The sequence below is a fragment of the Lissotriton vulgaris genome, chromosome 5, assembly GCF_964263255.1.
Source record: "Lissotriton vulgaris chromosome 5, aLisVul1.2, whole genome shotgun sequence".
Lineage (NCBI taxonomy): Eukaryota > Metazoa > Chordata > Amphibia > Caudata > Salamandridae > Lissotriton > Lissotriton vulgaris.
The window spans coordinates 1,785,155,261-1,785,171,587 of NC_141693.1; the positions used below are offsets into that span (position 1 = coordinate 1,785,155,261).

General features: G+C 43.3%; 1 protein-coding gene across 1 annotated transcript; it reads right to left on the reverse strand.

Annotated features, from left to right (window-relative positions):
- Positions 1 to 955: 955 nt before the first annotated feature.
- On the reverse strand, positions 956 to 1,915 carry LOC147717175 (uncharacterized). Its single transcript, XM_086920489.1, has one exon. It carries the CDS (start codon positions 1,913 to 1,915, stop codon positions 956 to 958), a length of 960 nt encoding a protein of 319 aa, XP_086776615.1.
- Positions 1,916 to 16,327: the final 14,412 nt, after the last annotated feature.

A 16,327-nucleotide genomic window follows, 5' to 3' on the forward strand; every position in this document is an offset into this window, starting at 1 on the left:
TTCTGAGAACTGCCTATTTACAAGAACCATTAAGAATTAAGTGCAACCTTTAAGATAAAGTGCTAAGTTGTCTACAGAAGTGATTATCATGCAACTGCTTCATTTTACATGCTGAAACTAGATAAAGTTATATATTTTTATAAAATATACTTACCTGTGTGGTCTCAGTTTGTGGTGGATTGGGGATTATTGTTGTGTTAAGTGCAAATATTATCCACGTTGCCTCTGTTTAGCCTAGACTGCTCGCGCCATGCTACCTTGAGGGTGAGCGGGGGTTATCTCAGAGGGTTATTCCTTCACCCTGACTAGAAGCAAGGGTCCCTACTTGGTCTAAGGTACTTACCTGTGCCAACCAGAGACCCCCGGTTCTAACAGGGAGTAATCCAGCCTTCTGCTGTTCCTTCTTCTACCAGACTCTTGATGTCATTCGAGATTCTGGGAGTAGGATCTTCATTAAGGAGACGGTAGGATTTGGTGTCGTTTAGTTGTCTTTGGCATTCTTGTTGATAAACTGTGGTATCCTGTAGCACTATGGCTCCGCCCTTATCGGCCGGCTTGATAGTAAGAGATCTATCATTTGACAGAGTAGAAAGTGCTGATTTCTCCAAGTTGGACATATTGTGAAAAGTCTTTCGTCGTTGTTCGGTATTCATAACCTCATGCGTCACTGCTTGCTCAAAGGCTAGGACATTTGCTGGTACTTGTTGATTCAGAGGAGTGAATGTCGATTTAGGTCTAAGGCCGGTGTTCTGTTCACCTTGGTCGAACATATTAGACTCGTTCATGTTTGAACTAGATGTTTTGAAAAAGAAATGCAAACGTATTTTCCTATAAAAACTTTCAAGCTTGCACCTCAATTTAAACAGGTCACCTGTGTTGGTAGGAACAAAGCCCAGCCCTTTGTTCAAAACAATGTTTTCAGTTGGTGTAATGGTCCTCGAACTCAGGTTCACTACTAAGTCGCAGCTCCTGTTGTTGGGCCTGTCTTGCTGGGCTGCGGAGCCCAATTCACAGTTTGTTGGCCTCTCCTTTTGCCGCGGTTCCTGCCTCGGCCCTGCCATAAAAAAGACTGGTCATAGTAGAATGACGGATTTGGAGGATACATAGGCATAGGGTGAACCATAGGTGGGGGGCCCATTGCCCCGGGATGATAGTTCCATGGGCCTGGGGGCCACCACTGTCCCGGATTGGGGTACTGTTGTCCTCCCCGGCCTCTATTGGGTCTTCGTTGGAAACCCCCACCACGTGTCCCGGTGTTAGGGCCTGTGTTGGAGTTCCCTTGATCACTGGAGCCCGAGTCCGAGCCCGAAGAAGAGTAATTCGACCCGTATCTTCTCCCTTTGGAGTTGGTAGAAGGAGCTACATAGGAGTCACTCAAATAGGGATAAGCCAATTCCATGGAGAAGCGTGCCAAGTCTTTTTTGAACTTCTCCACTTTGTTCAACAGGATGTTGTCATAATATTCTTTGTTCGTTTTATTTGCATCTTCCAAGTTCTTTTTGTAGATCACGGGCCGCACAGCTGCATTGATTTGACCCTCCAAGACTTGGATCTCTATCAATAAGGCATCAGCTGTTTTTTTTGCTGTTTTAATAATTAAAACCAGCCAGTCGCGGGTGCACCGCCATCCAATCAATGCCCAATTTTTCAGGAATTCTTTGTCTTTTAGAAAGAGTCTGGGTGTCGTAGTGACGATCAAGCCTGATGGTGCACACTTGCCATGTAGGTACTCGTTCATAATCACACCGTGTAATGAAATACGGGAGTGATTCTTTTTCAGGTTCAAAAGTTTAACCCAATCATCCTCTGTCGTGGGAGTAGAGGTGGAGGGTAAGTCATCTAATATGCTGGGGTTGTTACTTAAGATGGTATTCAGATCCTCATCGTCAAATGCTAAGCCACCAAAGTCCTCCATAGTGAGGAACTGCAACAGACAGACAGCTAAATAAATAAAGTGGGTGAGCTGAATTGCACTACAACATTTGCTACCGTCATTCTACTATGACCAGTCTTTTTTATGGCAGGGCCGAGGCAGGAACCGCGGCAAAAGGAGAGGCCAACAAACTGTGAATTGGGCTCCGCAGCCCAGCAAGACAGGCCCAACAACAGGAGCTGCGACTTAGTAGTGAACCTGAGTTCGAGGACCATTACACCAACTGAAAACATTGTTTTGAACAAAGGGCTGGGCTTTGTTCCTACTAACACAGGTGACCTGTTTAAATTGAGGTGCGAGCTTGAAAGTTTTTATAGGAAAATACGTTTGCATTTCTTTTTGAAAACATCTAGTTCAAACATGAACGAGTCTAATATGTTCGACCAAGGTGAACAGAACACCGGCCTTAGACCTAAATCGACATTCACTCCTCTGAATCAACAAGTACCAGTAAATGTCCTAGCCTTTGAGCAAGCAGTGACGCATGAGGTTATGAATACCGAACAACGACGAAAGACTTTTCACAATATGTCCAACTTGGAGAAATCAGCACTTTCTACTCTGTCAAATGATAGATCTCTTACTATCAAGCCGGCCGATAAGGGCGGAGCCATAGTGCTACAGGATATCACAGTTTATCAACAAGAATGCCAAAGACAACTAAACGACACCAAATCCTACCGTCTCCTTAATGAAGATCCTACTCCCAGAATCTCGAATGACATCAAGAGTCTGGTAGAAGAAGGAACAGCAGAAGGCTGGATTACTCCCCACGAAGCAAGATATCTAATCACTACACATCCGGTCATTCCTTACTTCTACTGCCTTCCTAAAATACATAAGGCCCAAAGACCGCCTCCGGGAAGGCCCATTATTTTGGGTATAGGTTCGTTGCTTGAGCCTTTATCTACTTTTGTGGATTTCTTCCTAAAACCCATCGTGAAGGAAACACCAACGTACCTCCAGGACACTGGTGATGTGCTCAGACTTCTGGCCGACACTGAGTTCAACGTTGAGACAGACCTACTGGTGAGCTTCGACGTTGAATCGTTGTATACATCAATCCCGCAACAAGAAACACTGGATTGCATCAGGAGCCTCTTAGAGGCTAAACAAATGGACACTATAACACCGGTTGCCTTCATTATGGAGTGTGCAAGGATCGCCATGATGGAAAAAACATTTCAGTACCAAAACGATCTCTACCTCCAGGTCTCAGGGACCTCAATGGGGAGTGTCTTTGCGCCTAGTTTGGCAAACCTATACATGCACCAATTCGAACTAGATCATGTATTGAACCACAGTAACCCCTTCATCCATCAGGTGGTACTGTGGAAACGATACATCAATGACATCCTGGTGATATGGCGAGGGACGTTAACGGAGGTATCATCCTTTCACACATGGTTAAACTCTAGGAATCAGTTTCTTAAGTTTACCATGGAGAGCAGCAAAGACAAATTGGCGTACCTTGACCTCCAGATCTTTCCGGCAGAAGGAGGCCTACAAAGTGAACTTTTCAAGAAACCGATGGCACGCAACTCGCTTCTGTCATTCCAGAGCTTTCACCCTCAATCACTGCGCGAGAATTTACCTGTAGGCCAATTTCTTAGGGTAAGACGGAATTGTTCGTCTAACACCTTATACGAATACCATGCTAAAGAACTGGCACTCAATCTGAAAGATCGGCATTATCCTAACCATCTAATACGCCGAGCGCGGAAGAGAGCCTTCAATAATAATCGGGAGGCACTTCTACAACACAAGAGGTCAGAGACTACAAGAGACCGGATGACTATGGTTCAAACTTTCACCACATCTTCCAATCAAGTGAAGAAAACCATACTCAAGCATTGGAAAATTCTTAATACAGCAGCAGGGATAATACCTCGCCCATTGTTTGCATTTAAAAGAGGACCATCTATTCGGGATAATCTGGTGCACACCAGACCCCGCACCGAGATGAAACAAATCACCAATACCCTCTGGAATAGCAATCCAGTCCAAGGTCATTACCCTTGTGGGAATTGTGCTGCCTGTCCACAGACACGTAAGACCTTGACAATAGACATTGGCACTAACAGACCCTGGAGACTGACAAGACACACAAACTGCAATTCAGAAAAAATAATTTATCTGATCACCTGCCCTTGCAAGGAGCAGTATGTGGGCCATACAACGCGGATGATCAAGTCTCGCATCAGCGAACATAAAAGCACTATCCGATGCAGGAAGCAATCTACAGGCCTCACCAATCACTTCCTGGAAGCGAATCACAAAGCTGAGGATTTGTTCTGGGTAGTGCTGGAACAGCCATACATCCCGTCACATATCACTGATGTCTCCCACTTCCTTTTTGTTAAGGAGCAACGGTGGATTTACAGATTGAAATCTGATGTTAATGGACTGAATGACAGCATTCCATGGTTATCCATCTGAGTATAACACTTGCCATTGGGTGCTCTTTGTTATCACAACAAGGTGTGTTTACTGGTTGAGATTGAGACCCCTACATATTTGTGGCGCTCACTACACCAGGCTCCTTGCAAACTACTTTTCAGGTTCAAATTTTGCTGTCTACTGGCTTACCTATCTCCTTACTTACCAATACAGTAGGCACCTTGATCATATATCCATCATTGATCTTAATCCATATCTCCCACCATTAACTAATATCCTAAGATAGCGTCTATGGGTTCACGGAAGCATGATTCCATGACTTCGTCTTTTCCCCTAATTAACATCCAGTCACTGCTGGTTTAGGCCGTGCAGCGCATATTCACGCTACCTTTGAATGCTAATCAACTAGTGGTTTTTATTCACCAATATTGCCTTAATTTCTATGACAATTGCGCCGCGGCGCTTCCTGGCCAATAATAATGATGTTCTCACTGTTTCCGCATAGACGCGGTAAACAGTGCTGAATATTGAATTCATCGCGCAGGCGCGATATATCTTTAGGCAGTGTCTCGCTACTCGGCGAGAGAGGAGAGTAAGCACATCGCTAATGGACATGCGCTGTGCGCTCTAGCAGGCGTTCTTGCTCTCACGCATGCGCGCCCGATGACCGCTTGGTTGTGCGCATGCGCGGGGTATAGTTGTTCTGCACAGCGCAATTGCAGCGCGATAGCAGAGTGGCCCAGCTGAGCTCAATTACACACTTAGCTGCGCTATAAATAGATGCCCGACCTGCCCATCGGTGCCTCCCCTTCGGCTCGAGATTCCGATGCAAGGTACCGACGGACAGGTAAGATGGGACCGGGTTGTTTAGACCTAAGGGGCTAATTAGTTTATAGTTTGGCCATTCCACTTGAGGAATAGATAAGATTGGGGGGACACTTTTCCACCAGTTTTAAACAGCAACATCACTCAGCTGTTTACATAGGCATCAGTAGGTGCCGTGGCACAACCGTGGAGTACCCCCTTGAACACATTGAAGGGGGGCAGATGCCTTAGTCGTTCGATGTAGCCATCAGAGACACCAGTGGGTTACATGTTATAGACAGATAAGAAAAGAGGTGGGTTTCTTAACAGTACATTGAGGTCGTATCCTCAAGACATGCATCTATTACAGAGATTGTCTTTATATGTTTAGAGCGGTGCCTTATTCGTCCGAGCAGTTGCCGGGTGAGGTGAGGTTCACTTCCCACACACTGATGGGTAAGTGTTAAACTTTTGTATATTAATTAACTTTTGGTGACGTAATACAATGCACTTTGTATGTGACTATCACAAAGGAGTGATGGTCCCGTCTGAGGTTATTTTGAATTATCACTGGTTTTGCACAGTTACAGCAACTTCTACATAATATTTGTTGTAGTTGTAATTTTGAGGATTATACACATGCAATGTCTACAATGTTCTCTTTCCTTTTCTTGTTCTTATACAGGAAAGACCTATTGCATCAACAGAGCAATACTGAGAAGATGTGGTAGGATGGTCTTGAATTGATCACTCTTATGTTTATTTTCTTAGTTTTAGCACATATGATAGTGCCCTTGCAGTAGCAGATAAGAGCTTGGCCCTGACGAATGCCAGTGACATTTCACAGTAAGGCAGAAACATGTTGGCCCTGTATACCGTAGATCTTTTTTGGATTTCTACCAAGCAAGTTAGACAGTGATTTTTTCACACTGTCATTTCACTATTTTTTAATCTGACGTCCAGGCAAACACTATTAAAGGTCTCTGTTTGCTTTGATAGCCATTTTAATACACTTCACTTTACTTTAGTTTTTGCACTGCACATATCAGCCTTACCTTCTGGACTAACAACTGCGGTGACCATACCTTGGTCTTGTGATGCGTCACTAAAACACAACTGGGCGATCGCACACAGACCTAGGTTCGGAAGTCCTACATGATGAGGCTCCGCCATCAGGTGGGCTGATAGGACTTAATCAGCAACAGTTGATAGTCTTTGTTTGATTCACTTTTTGTGCAATTATACCAGTGTTAATTGATATATCTCAGCACCACTTGACCTACAGGCTTTGTTGTTATTCAAGTACGAAAAACAGCACCTCAAGCCAGCAACAAAAATAATAACAAGTAAGAGGCTGGCACACACATCAGTGCACACGCATAATCCCTTCCAGAAGCCAGGTCCCCTGATCGGTGGGTGCGACCACCGTACACAGAGGCCCTGGATGTCCCTCGGGCTGGGGGATGCCATGCAGGGTTGGCATAGCGCACTCTGGGCGTTTTCATCCTGTGCCCGCCAGCCCCTCCTTCACATGCCAGGCCTCACCTGCGGGGGTGAGCCAGCTGCACGGGTCCTGGGGAGTGAGCAAACATATGCTCCATTTGGGAAGGCGAGGTCCTGGCCTGGGGTGTAGCTGGCTCTGCAAAGGGGGCTGGACTCTGATTACAAATATGTTAGCATTTATTTCTCGCAGACAGGAACGTACACGCGTCCATCTTTCATGTCCACTGCCAGTGACAGCACTGTGCTATGTCCTGTTTTACTAGGAAACATTTGCAGTTTACAGCTCGAGGAGGGGCATCTAAGGATACTTGAGTGGTTCCAGAGCGAAGATAACAAGCATTGGCAAGGTCCAGTTCAGATTGCCGATGTCCGACATTTGTGTCTGCCAATGTGCAGTACGCCTCGGCGGGCTCCTTCCGACCTGAGCAGGGAGATGGTGGAGGCTTGCTCGGAGAATAGGCGGACCAATGGAGGACTGCTTCTGCTGTGTTTGTGTTCGGAGGGTGGAGGGCGGCGAATAATGGAACGGAAAGCAATTGACTAAAACAGCGCGTGTGCACTTGAAGTCAAATAGTGCACTTCATAAATATATAAAACAGTATTAGACATGCTGCATTTGGTGGGGGAGGGACAGAGACAGGTGCCGAAAAGCAATTTAAAGCAAGGCGTCGGGTGAGGGCAGGAAGCTGCCAGATGTGGAAATGCGAGCAGCAAAGAAAACAAGCGCACGCAGCCCGTGTGCCTCTGGCAGTGAGGAGGAGGAGGAGGAGGGTTGCTGCCGGGCTCACACAGGCCACAGGCTCAGACTCCCCCTGCATTCCAGCAGGCGCGTGTCGCGATCCAGTCCTTTCTGCAATGCTGTCGGCAGAAGCGCACGCGCCCAACGTTACCCTATGGGAAAACGCTGCGCGCGGCCAGATCTTGTCAAAAGACTGCTTTTTGAGCTGAGACGGCAGCTATAGTTCTCGCTTGCGAGAACGCGCTTCAGCGCGTTCGTCGTAGGCGAGACCTAAAAAGGAAGCTGGCCTATCCGCCTTGCAATTATTCATTTTCTGTGCGCAGAGAATCTTCAAGCACGCTATAGGTAGGATTCAGTGATATATTAGCGCCCAGATACCCTCAGGGATGAGAAGCCGTGCTTTACAAAACTAACTGGTTGATTCATTATTAATGTTTATGCCACAATACATTTGGGCAGAGGTCCTGCTTAAGCAGACTCGCAGCCTGTAATAGAGATCTTGCTATAGAGGACTTAGGGCAGTGTTAAAGTCCTGATTTAGCAGATCTGGGAGGGGTTTTGTTTGAAGTCTGTAGTGTTTTATGTAATATAAAGTGCAGGACCTCCATGGTCCCTAACAGACGCCATGGTCTAGTGACACAAGGGAGTGGGTGTGTGTTATGGCTATGTATTTGTTCAGAGTTTACCATTAAGTCATCAGTGATGCGTGTATGTTCTACATTCCACCACTGAATGTTCGTCATGGAATTTGATCTGGCAGTTGGCGCTGGATCGAGGTCCCTGAGGGTTGCAATTTATTTACTCGAGAAATAAACCCAGAATATAAATTACCTGACTCTGGAAATCATATTTTTTATCACTGGCGACGAGGTGAAGCTACAGGAATACAACCCTACACGATATATAATAATTTTAACGAACTCACGCATTTAATGGTATTGCAGTTCCTAATTATCTCCGAGCCGAGCTGTTTGACATGGTGTTCTTGGAGATGACGACGGGAAACTGGGAGCCATCTGGCAAGTACCTCTGAGTGACTGATTGGTTGCGGAAGGTAGAGAGGAATGTTTATGGTTTTGACCTCTGATCCAAAAGTGTGAATGTTCTCAAGCCGATGTACGAAGCTGTACTGATGACGTCGGATTCTACTCAACAGTGACTCCAAGTGCATGCTGGGAGTAAGACAACTAGACTGCTGGTTTTCTTTTCTTTCAACTTCATGGTGGGCACGTCATGACGCACTGACGCTGACGCCCATTTTGAGATACTGAACTTCACGGAATTCACCAAGTGTAAAAGTCGGAATACATTAAACGTACCCTTGGAGATCTGTAAGCTTAAAACAATTCTTGTGGGCATTTGAATCGAAATATAATTATAAACGATCGGAGAACATTACATTTCGCTAAGCTTAAAGCAAAGTTTGTGTAGAAAAGCGCATAATATGACTTTATGACAAGTTTCTTTGGAATAGTGATTGAAGTTTCACTATGCATTACTCAACAACATTTTCTAGTCAAAGAAATACAACTGAAAGAACGGAAAGTTTGACTCTGTAAGCATCTCGTTTTAATCTTGTGCATACAGTGACGTGCACACTTCAAACTACTACATACAGTGGTTTGTGAGTTCTAACTCTTTGGACTGCTCCTTCCAATCTTGTGCATACAGTGATGTGCACACTTCAAACTATTACGTATACTGGTTTACATGTGTGAAACTTTCATTAGTAATGCCCACAATTAATTTTTATTTTTCTTGTTATTAATTATTGTACTGTGGATTTTCATTTTATTTTAATTTCCTTGTCATCTATTTTATATTAACATGTCTACTTCATCTGAACCTCCTCATTTCTTAACTGAAAAAGGTGAACCTGTGTTACCTTGGAAAAGATGGAAACTTATTTTTGATTCCTCCCTCATAGCTATAGGTGGAGAAAAAGTTTCAGCCTGTCGTAAACAAGCCATACTTTTGCACAACCTGGGTATTGAAGGAAGAGGTATATATGAAAGTATTGACTTGATTGAGATAGGTAGTGAGATAGGGTAACCTAGCAATGTTGACATGCAACTAGACATGTCTGTGTTAATGTTAGAGAGACATTTTGGTTCACATATAAATATTGTCATAGAGAGACATAAATTTTTTTCAGGGTGCAAGTGAAGACTGAAAAAATTGCAAACTAGGTTTCTGCTCTCAAGACACTAGCTCGCACTTGCGATTTTGAACATCTGACTGATTCATTGATCAGAGATCAAATTGTCAGGTGCACAAATAATGTTAAGGTTCTTGAAAAGCTTTTAAGCAGAAATCTGTACAACAAAGTACAGCTAACAAAGAAGTAGAAAAGACATTTAAAAAAAAAGATTTCCTTATTTTGATACTAAACCTAATGGTCCGAAATGTTACAGATGTGGGAGTGATGGACATTGGACAAATAGCCCATGATGTTTTGTGAGATTTAGATTTTGTAAAATTTGTGGAAAGAAAGGCCACTATGATCGTGTGTGTAGGGCAGCAAAACAACAGAACATAAATCACATTGGTCATGATATTAATGTTGTTTCTAGCATACGTGAGGATGGAAGTGTAGATGTAGATCCTATTGAGATGCCTGAATGTGAAATAACTGTTGGTGGTCGTAAAATAACAGTTTTAGCAGATTCAGGATCACCATATACGATGAATGGTGATAAAAATTGGGACGCCACATTTAGATGTGAGAATGTAGAATTAATACCTTCAGACATCAATCCTGTAGGCTATGGTGGAGTAAAAATTGATTTACTTGGATATTGTATCAAGAAGATTCAATTTTCTGACCGTGAGACTGTGGGAAAAGTTTATGTAGCCAAAAGGGGTGACAATCTCCTTGGATGGAAACATCAAAGGGATATGGGAATTACACTCAATCCTAATAGCAAACAAAAAGTGTTGTTACTGGCAAAACCTGATCTACCTTCAGATATTTAGCCACACAGTTTAGGGATTAAGGCAAAAGAAAGCCTGCACCACCATTAAATGTCACACAAAATACATTTATACAGAAGGTGCTAGTACCCAGGAACGCAATCCCTATACGATCTAAAGAGGAAACTGGGAAACTCCAGTTCTCTTAACAAATTTCACAGAAAATGGTCGGCACCCTTCAATGATCTGATACATATGTCGTATCTTACAAATAAAGATCTTATTTGAATATACACAATTTCAGTGTTGTCAGTTTTCCCAAGAAATAGTAAACGGAGGCTTCCTCAATTCTTGTTCAATTCTTTATTACATTTTCTTAGTTGAAAAGCAGATAGCCAACGAGTTTCGTCCGTTACTGGACTTCTTCAGGGCTGATTAAACTTCATGAGCATCATGGGAATAGTTCCTTCCATCTTGAAACCTGTTATTCAATAATTTTGGACTTATTTGTAGATGAGCTTCTTGACAAAAGCACAATAAATTCACCCCTTTTTTTTATACAGTGACTTTGACGCTAACATAGTGCGATTTTACACTTTGCTGGATAATAAATATATATAAAAAAAGGGGTGCGGTTTAGGTGCTGTACTTTCTCAGATTGTCAAAGGTGATTTAAAGATTGTAGCTTTTGCTTCACGAGCTTTGACAGGGGCAGAAGAGAGATAATCTGTCATTGAACGGGAGGCATTGGCAGTATTTTGGACAATTCTTCACTTCAAATTTTTTTGTGGGCAATTCCTTTTATTGTAAGATCAGATCACAAACCACTTTCTAAGATTTTCACCTGCAGACATATTGACAACCTTTCTCCGAGAATTTCTCGATGGGTTGATGGTTTGTCCATCTATAATTTTTCAGTTGAATTTGTTCCTGGTTCTAAGAATTGTATGTCAGACTGTATGTCCAGGTTACCAATTCAGTCTAACTTAGCCAGGGTAGATAACATTGTAATACATTGGGTTTGTGAATCTGCTTTGGAAGATAAGGAATGGACTGATGCATGTGGAAATTATCCTGATTCTTGACAATAACATTTTGAGAGGTAAGCGTTTAGTGGCTCCATGTGATCTGATATCCAATCTAGTTAATTTGGCTCATGAAGGGCATTTAGCAGTGGCGTAACGAAACTTGAGGGGGCCCCCTGCAAAGTACATGGAGGGGCCCCCCCATTCTCCGCGCCAGTCAAGAGCTCTCAGGCCAGTGACCCGCCATACTGCAGGGGCGTACCCCAGCCATAAAAAAAGTATTCTGGTTCCTCCATTGGTCACATCCGCCCTTTCATCAGGGCAAATACTGCTGCTGCGCCCTCCAGCAAAGTTACATAACACTGACTCCAGCTGGCCCACCAAACACATCCTCATACTTGATGACTCACCTTCAAGCGAAGCCCGCTCAGTTAACCACCTCCAAACACAGACCACTGCCTTCGTGCCTGTTACTAACGTATCCATTACACTCTACTCTCACCCCGACAAAACCCAAAGTTATGTTTTTCCGCCCGCCTTTAAAACCACCCCTCGGATGTCACAACGAAACAGTGACCGCCGCCCAATGCTCCCCTGTCCACCACTTACAGAAAGACTGATGGCCGGTCCCCATCTAACAACTGCCTACCAGTAAAAACAGAGCCTTTCAGCTGCTGCCCTCCCCAATGCCACTGGGGTAGTTTAAAACATGTTAATCAATCTCTTCAACTGACCACCCCAAAATAGTTCTTCCTGCTAGCCTCTACGGCATCTAAGCCGTTCCTGTAACTTTTCATCCTCTGCATGATGCACACAATAATATTAAATGTACAAAGGGTCGATTTTTGTTTCCTCACGCCAACATTAATTTACACTATGTACCCCACTAAACCATACCTCCTGTCAAAGGCAAACCTGATCCCATGTGTGGCACCAGCCAGCAAGTACCCAAAGTACAAACACCAGAGAGAATGCGCGATTATTGAAGTTAAACCTACAATGACAACGTAGCATTTCTTCACCCACTGTCAGCCCAGCGATGTCTGCAACCGCACAGTAGCCATCAATACCGGCAACAAATAAAACGCATTTCCACTTCCTTTCAATGTCAGCTCCTGATACATATACCTATGACTTCTGGGCGGCATCTACCACAGACCATAGCATTTTTTGTCTCCCTAAGACTAACCGAATGCTGTGAATGAATGCTTCTCTTCCCCCTTCTTTACTAATAACTAATGGAGGATAACGAAAAAAATATATAGTATTTTCTTATGAAAATTTCATATCAAGCACTTGCTGCCCGCAGTCCTCACCAGATCCACACATATCAATATTCTGCTATCGCACCATCCTGTCAACCCTATTATTATCTGGAATTTTTTTTATCCCTTCCATGAACTAGGAAAAGCAATACCTTGCACGTAAACAAGTCCCTTTAAAACCTTTGCTACTTATACAGGCTCTCAAAGCACTTACTTGTTTTACTAACTGTCCTTTTAAAGCAATCAGGTAACTCATTCTAGGATTGGAATTACGGCTTAGACGTGTGGAAGTTAATACTGAGACGTAGGATGATTTTTTGCATATCTGCCAGACACTTGTTCTTCCCTGCATGCGCACACAATGCTACAATACAATTTAGCTCAACAAATTGTGCAGACATTTACTGTAAGGTAAAGAAACAGCCCATATTATTTTTACAAAGAAAAATAGACAAGCATCCACTTTATACCTCATGACATAAAAGCCTTAGAGTGCACAGCTTGTCCAAAGCCATGCCACCTAATTCAGCTCTGCCATGTACCACGCATGTGGCGCTATACTAACGCATTTCAGTGTGGTGATCCGCATCACCGCACTGGAATGTGAAATCACGCATAACAGGCATTGCGTCTCCTCGGGTACCAGAGCTGCTAATCAATGCTGGTGTAGTATTATTTCCTTGTGGCCGCCGTCTGTTTTCTGGTGCTTCCCCTGTCTCCTATATGTGATGCAGTAAATTTCGTAATGTAATGTAGTCCTGTGATGAATGTCCCTTTTCTGTGCCGAAAACATTTTGCTGTATTTCCGTAGTGTGTCCATAAGGTTAGGTCTCGCGAGGAATTGTCGCTGGCACGCATGCCCCATGCACCGGCAGCCCTACAATGTGAGCCGCATCAGTACCCAATAGTTCACCCAGTGCACAAATATAAAAATGCAAGGCCTATGACCTGCTCCAAAATAGCCACAAACCTGATAGAACTATTATTTGTTTGTTCTCACTTTTTAGCTTTCCTCATTCGTCTTTCCTTGTAAGAAGTGCATACCGAACTGATAAACAAACCCAGTACAATCTTCTAAATAGTTGGACTAAAGATTTAACAGAGGGAGGTAGTTTAAGGATGGTACTGAAAACAGAAAATGTTTTAATCCAAAATGCTAGAAAATTGGAAATGGCTGTGTAAAAATGGCCCTTTTTGTATGGTTACCCCCATTTTGCCTGAAATGTAATGTGGGGGTATAAGACTCTTCACACTGTGGAATTTCACTTCAGTGCCCAGTGTATGTGCTCTGACCCTCACAACATGTTGAAATTGGCTAAGCCCTGATTGGTTTATTTACCTTTTCTATATCTTTATGGTTATAGTATAACATGTGGGAATATACCTATGGCATTGGAAGATGAATGTCACCTGTAGACTGCAGCACATATTATGCATATTTTTAGGCCTACTGCAGTTGCCAGACTGCTGCAGTTTAAAACCTGCATCGAGACCTAATAAAATAACCTTTTGTGATAAGTGAAAACCCCTCTTTTAATTATGTAAGCATTGTAGCCCACAAGGAAGGGTGCATAGTATTTAAAAGCGGGACATGTAGAAAATTAATGTTACCATGTCCTAAAAGTTACATGGCCAAAAAACAATTTTTACTGTGTCAGGTCTAGCTGTACTATGTAGAAAACCATAGTAAAGATCAAAAATACTAATACTGCTATATCTAGAATGGAACAAGCTACAAAAAAAATAAACAACTATTTTAATAGTTATTAAAAATCCAATGGTGAAATCAGTGTTTTAAGAAATAGGGAAAGTAACTTTTAGATTGTTTCCCTTTAACTGCCTTAACTGTTAGAAGGCTAATTGGCATAAGCCAAAGCATGTGCTCAAGCCTGTGAAAAGGTACAACATAGGTGTGAAATGCCTAAAAGAAACAAGCAGTAGGCTGACCTGAGCTCAACAGAATGTGCCAGGTGGCTGCTCTGGGCATCATGGTGACACCCAAGTGTCAAATCCAGCTTACAGATCTGTTGAGCCACATGCAATATTTTGGACACAGTGGAGAGGGAGAGAACAGAATGTCAAGACAATTCCTGTGTATCTCGTTTTGTTGCTGAAGGACTCAGCTTATGCCCTATCAGAGTTCTGTCTCTGGGTTTGTTATGGGTAAAGTGCCTGCCTCAAGCTGAATTTTAGTGTTAGAAGTGGAGGGGCACTTTGATTACTATAGTGAACTCCCCACTCACACCACCTCAGAGCCACATTTAGTATAGTATAAAACACCATTTTGGATTTGCCCAGACACATTGCATTTCAGGCCTGTTTGCAGTAAAGCAAACAGAAGGCCAGGGCTTGGGAGGCTTTACTCCATTGGTCAGAGAGTTATGTCTTGCGGTGTCACACACACAAACAGACTGGTGAACACTACAAAGCTGGATCTTCGCCCAGCTTTCCTCAGAACACTGCTGGGCTTGCGAAAGGATTCCAGGCGCACAACATTTGCTGCACTTTGCATGTGTGATCTGTGAGAAGGACCTGGCAGGGTTGGACCTCCTTCCACTTGAAATCCAAGGACAGTAAGATCTTCAAGGTTGATAGGGCTGATTCCCTATGTAGGTCCAGGAACACGAAAGGTTGAAGGGGACATTCCTTTGAAGAATTCCAGTGACCAGTGGTACCGGCCATGCCCAACACTTTGATGAGGTCTTCTGCCTGGTACTCTGAGAGTCTCTAAGTGCTTCCGCTGAGGCCCTGGGAGCCTTAGAAGTGTACTTCTTTGGTTGTTTGGGCACCAAAAGAAGATTGTGAACATTTTTAGTAAGTTTTGCTCCAGAGCCTCAAAGATATCGACTGCAAATGGTATCCTTTTGGCAGTTCCAAGCATCAGATTAAGTTTTAGGTTTGTCCCGCACAGAGGAGAATTTTTCCTCAGAAAAATGACAAAGTCCTTTTCAGAATTGAAATTTTATTGCTCTTCTCTTCTTCCAGGCTCTAGTAGGGACAATCTGCTTGTTATATCTGACACTCTTTCCATCGTGCTTGGCCACAAATTGCACCTAGGTCCCGGTCTACAGTGAACATTGGTTCTTTGCCCTATTTGACTCTATTTTCACTTAGATCATTGAAAATTCATATTTCTGTTATTGGATTTTTGTCATTTTGCTTATTATTATTTTCCTATTTTTATAAATTGGAGTGTGGGGTTTATCTTTTTGTGTTTTGAACTTTTAAACTGTTTTGGTATTTCTAAATGCTTTACACATTTTCTCTAATTTGAGCCTGTCAGCCCTGTACTATAGCTACCAGAGACTGAGCTCAAGATTGCATTACTGAAACCTTTGACTAGACCTAACAAGTTAGTGACTTCATTACTTGTGGTGGACTACCATGCCCCCGATTAATAATTCACTTTCTCACACTGCTGAGCTTTGGGGAACAGCCATTACAACGCGGGTTTTACCACGCATACCATTACATCGCATGCCCTTTTACAACGCATGCGATGTAATGTGTAATGGCGGGGGCGGCTATTCACGTTGTTGTGAGGAAACTTAGGCTGTTTCCTCACAACGACGTGAAGCAAGCAGGAAGGAGGAAGCAGGATCCGACGGCGATGCTGGATAGGAGAGAGGTAAGGGGGTTTGTGCATGGGGTGGGGGTTACTTTTGTAGGGTTTAGGGTAGTTTAAAAGTAGTGTGGTAATGTTTGTGTTGTGTGTGTGTTTTTAAAAAACGTTTTAGTGTGTGTT

Coding starts and splice junctions, on each gene's coding strand:
- LOC147717175 (XM_086920489.1), bottom strand. CDS start 1,915: ATGGAGGACTTTGGTGGCTTAGCATTTGACGATGAGGATCTGAATACC.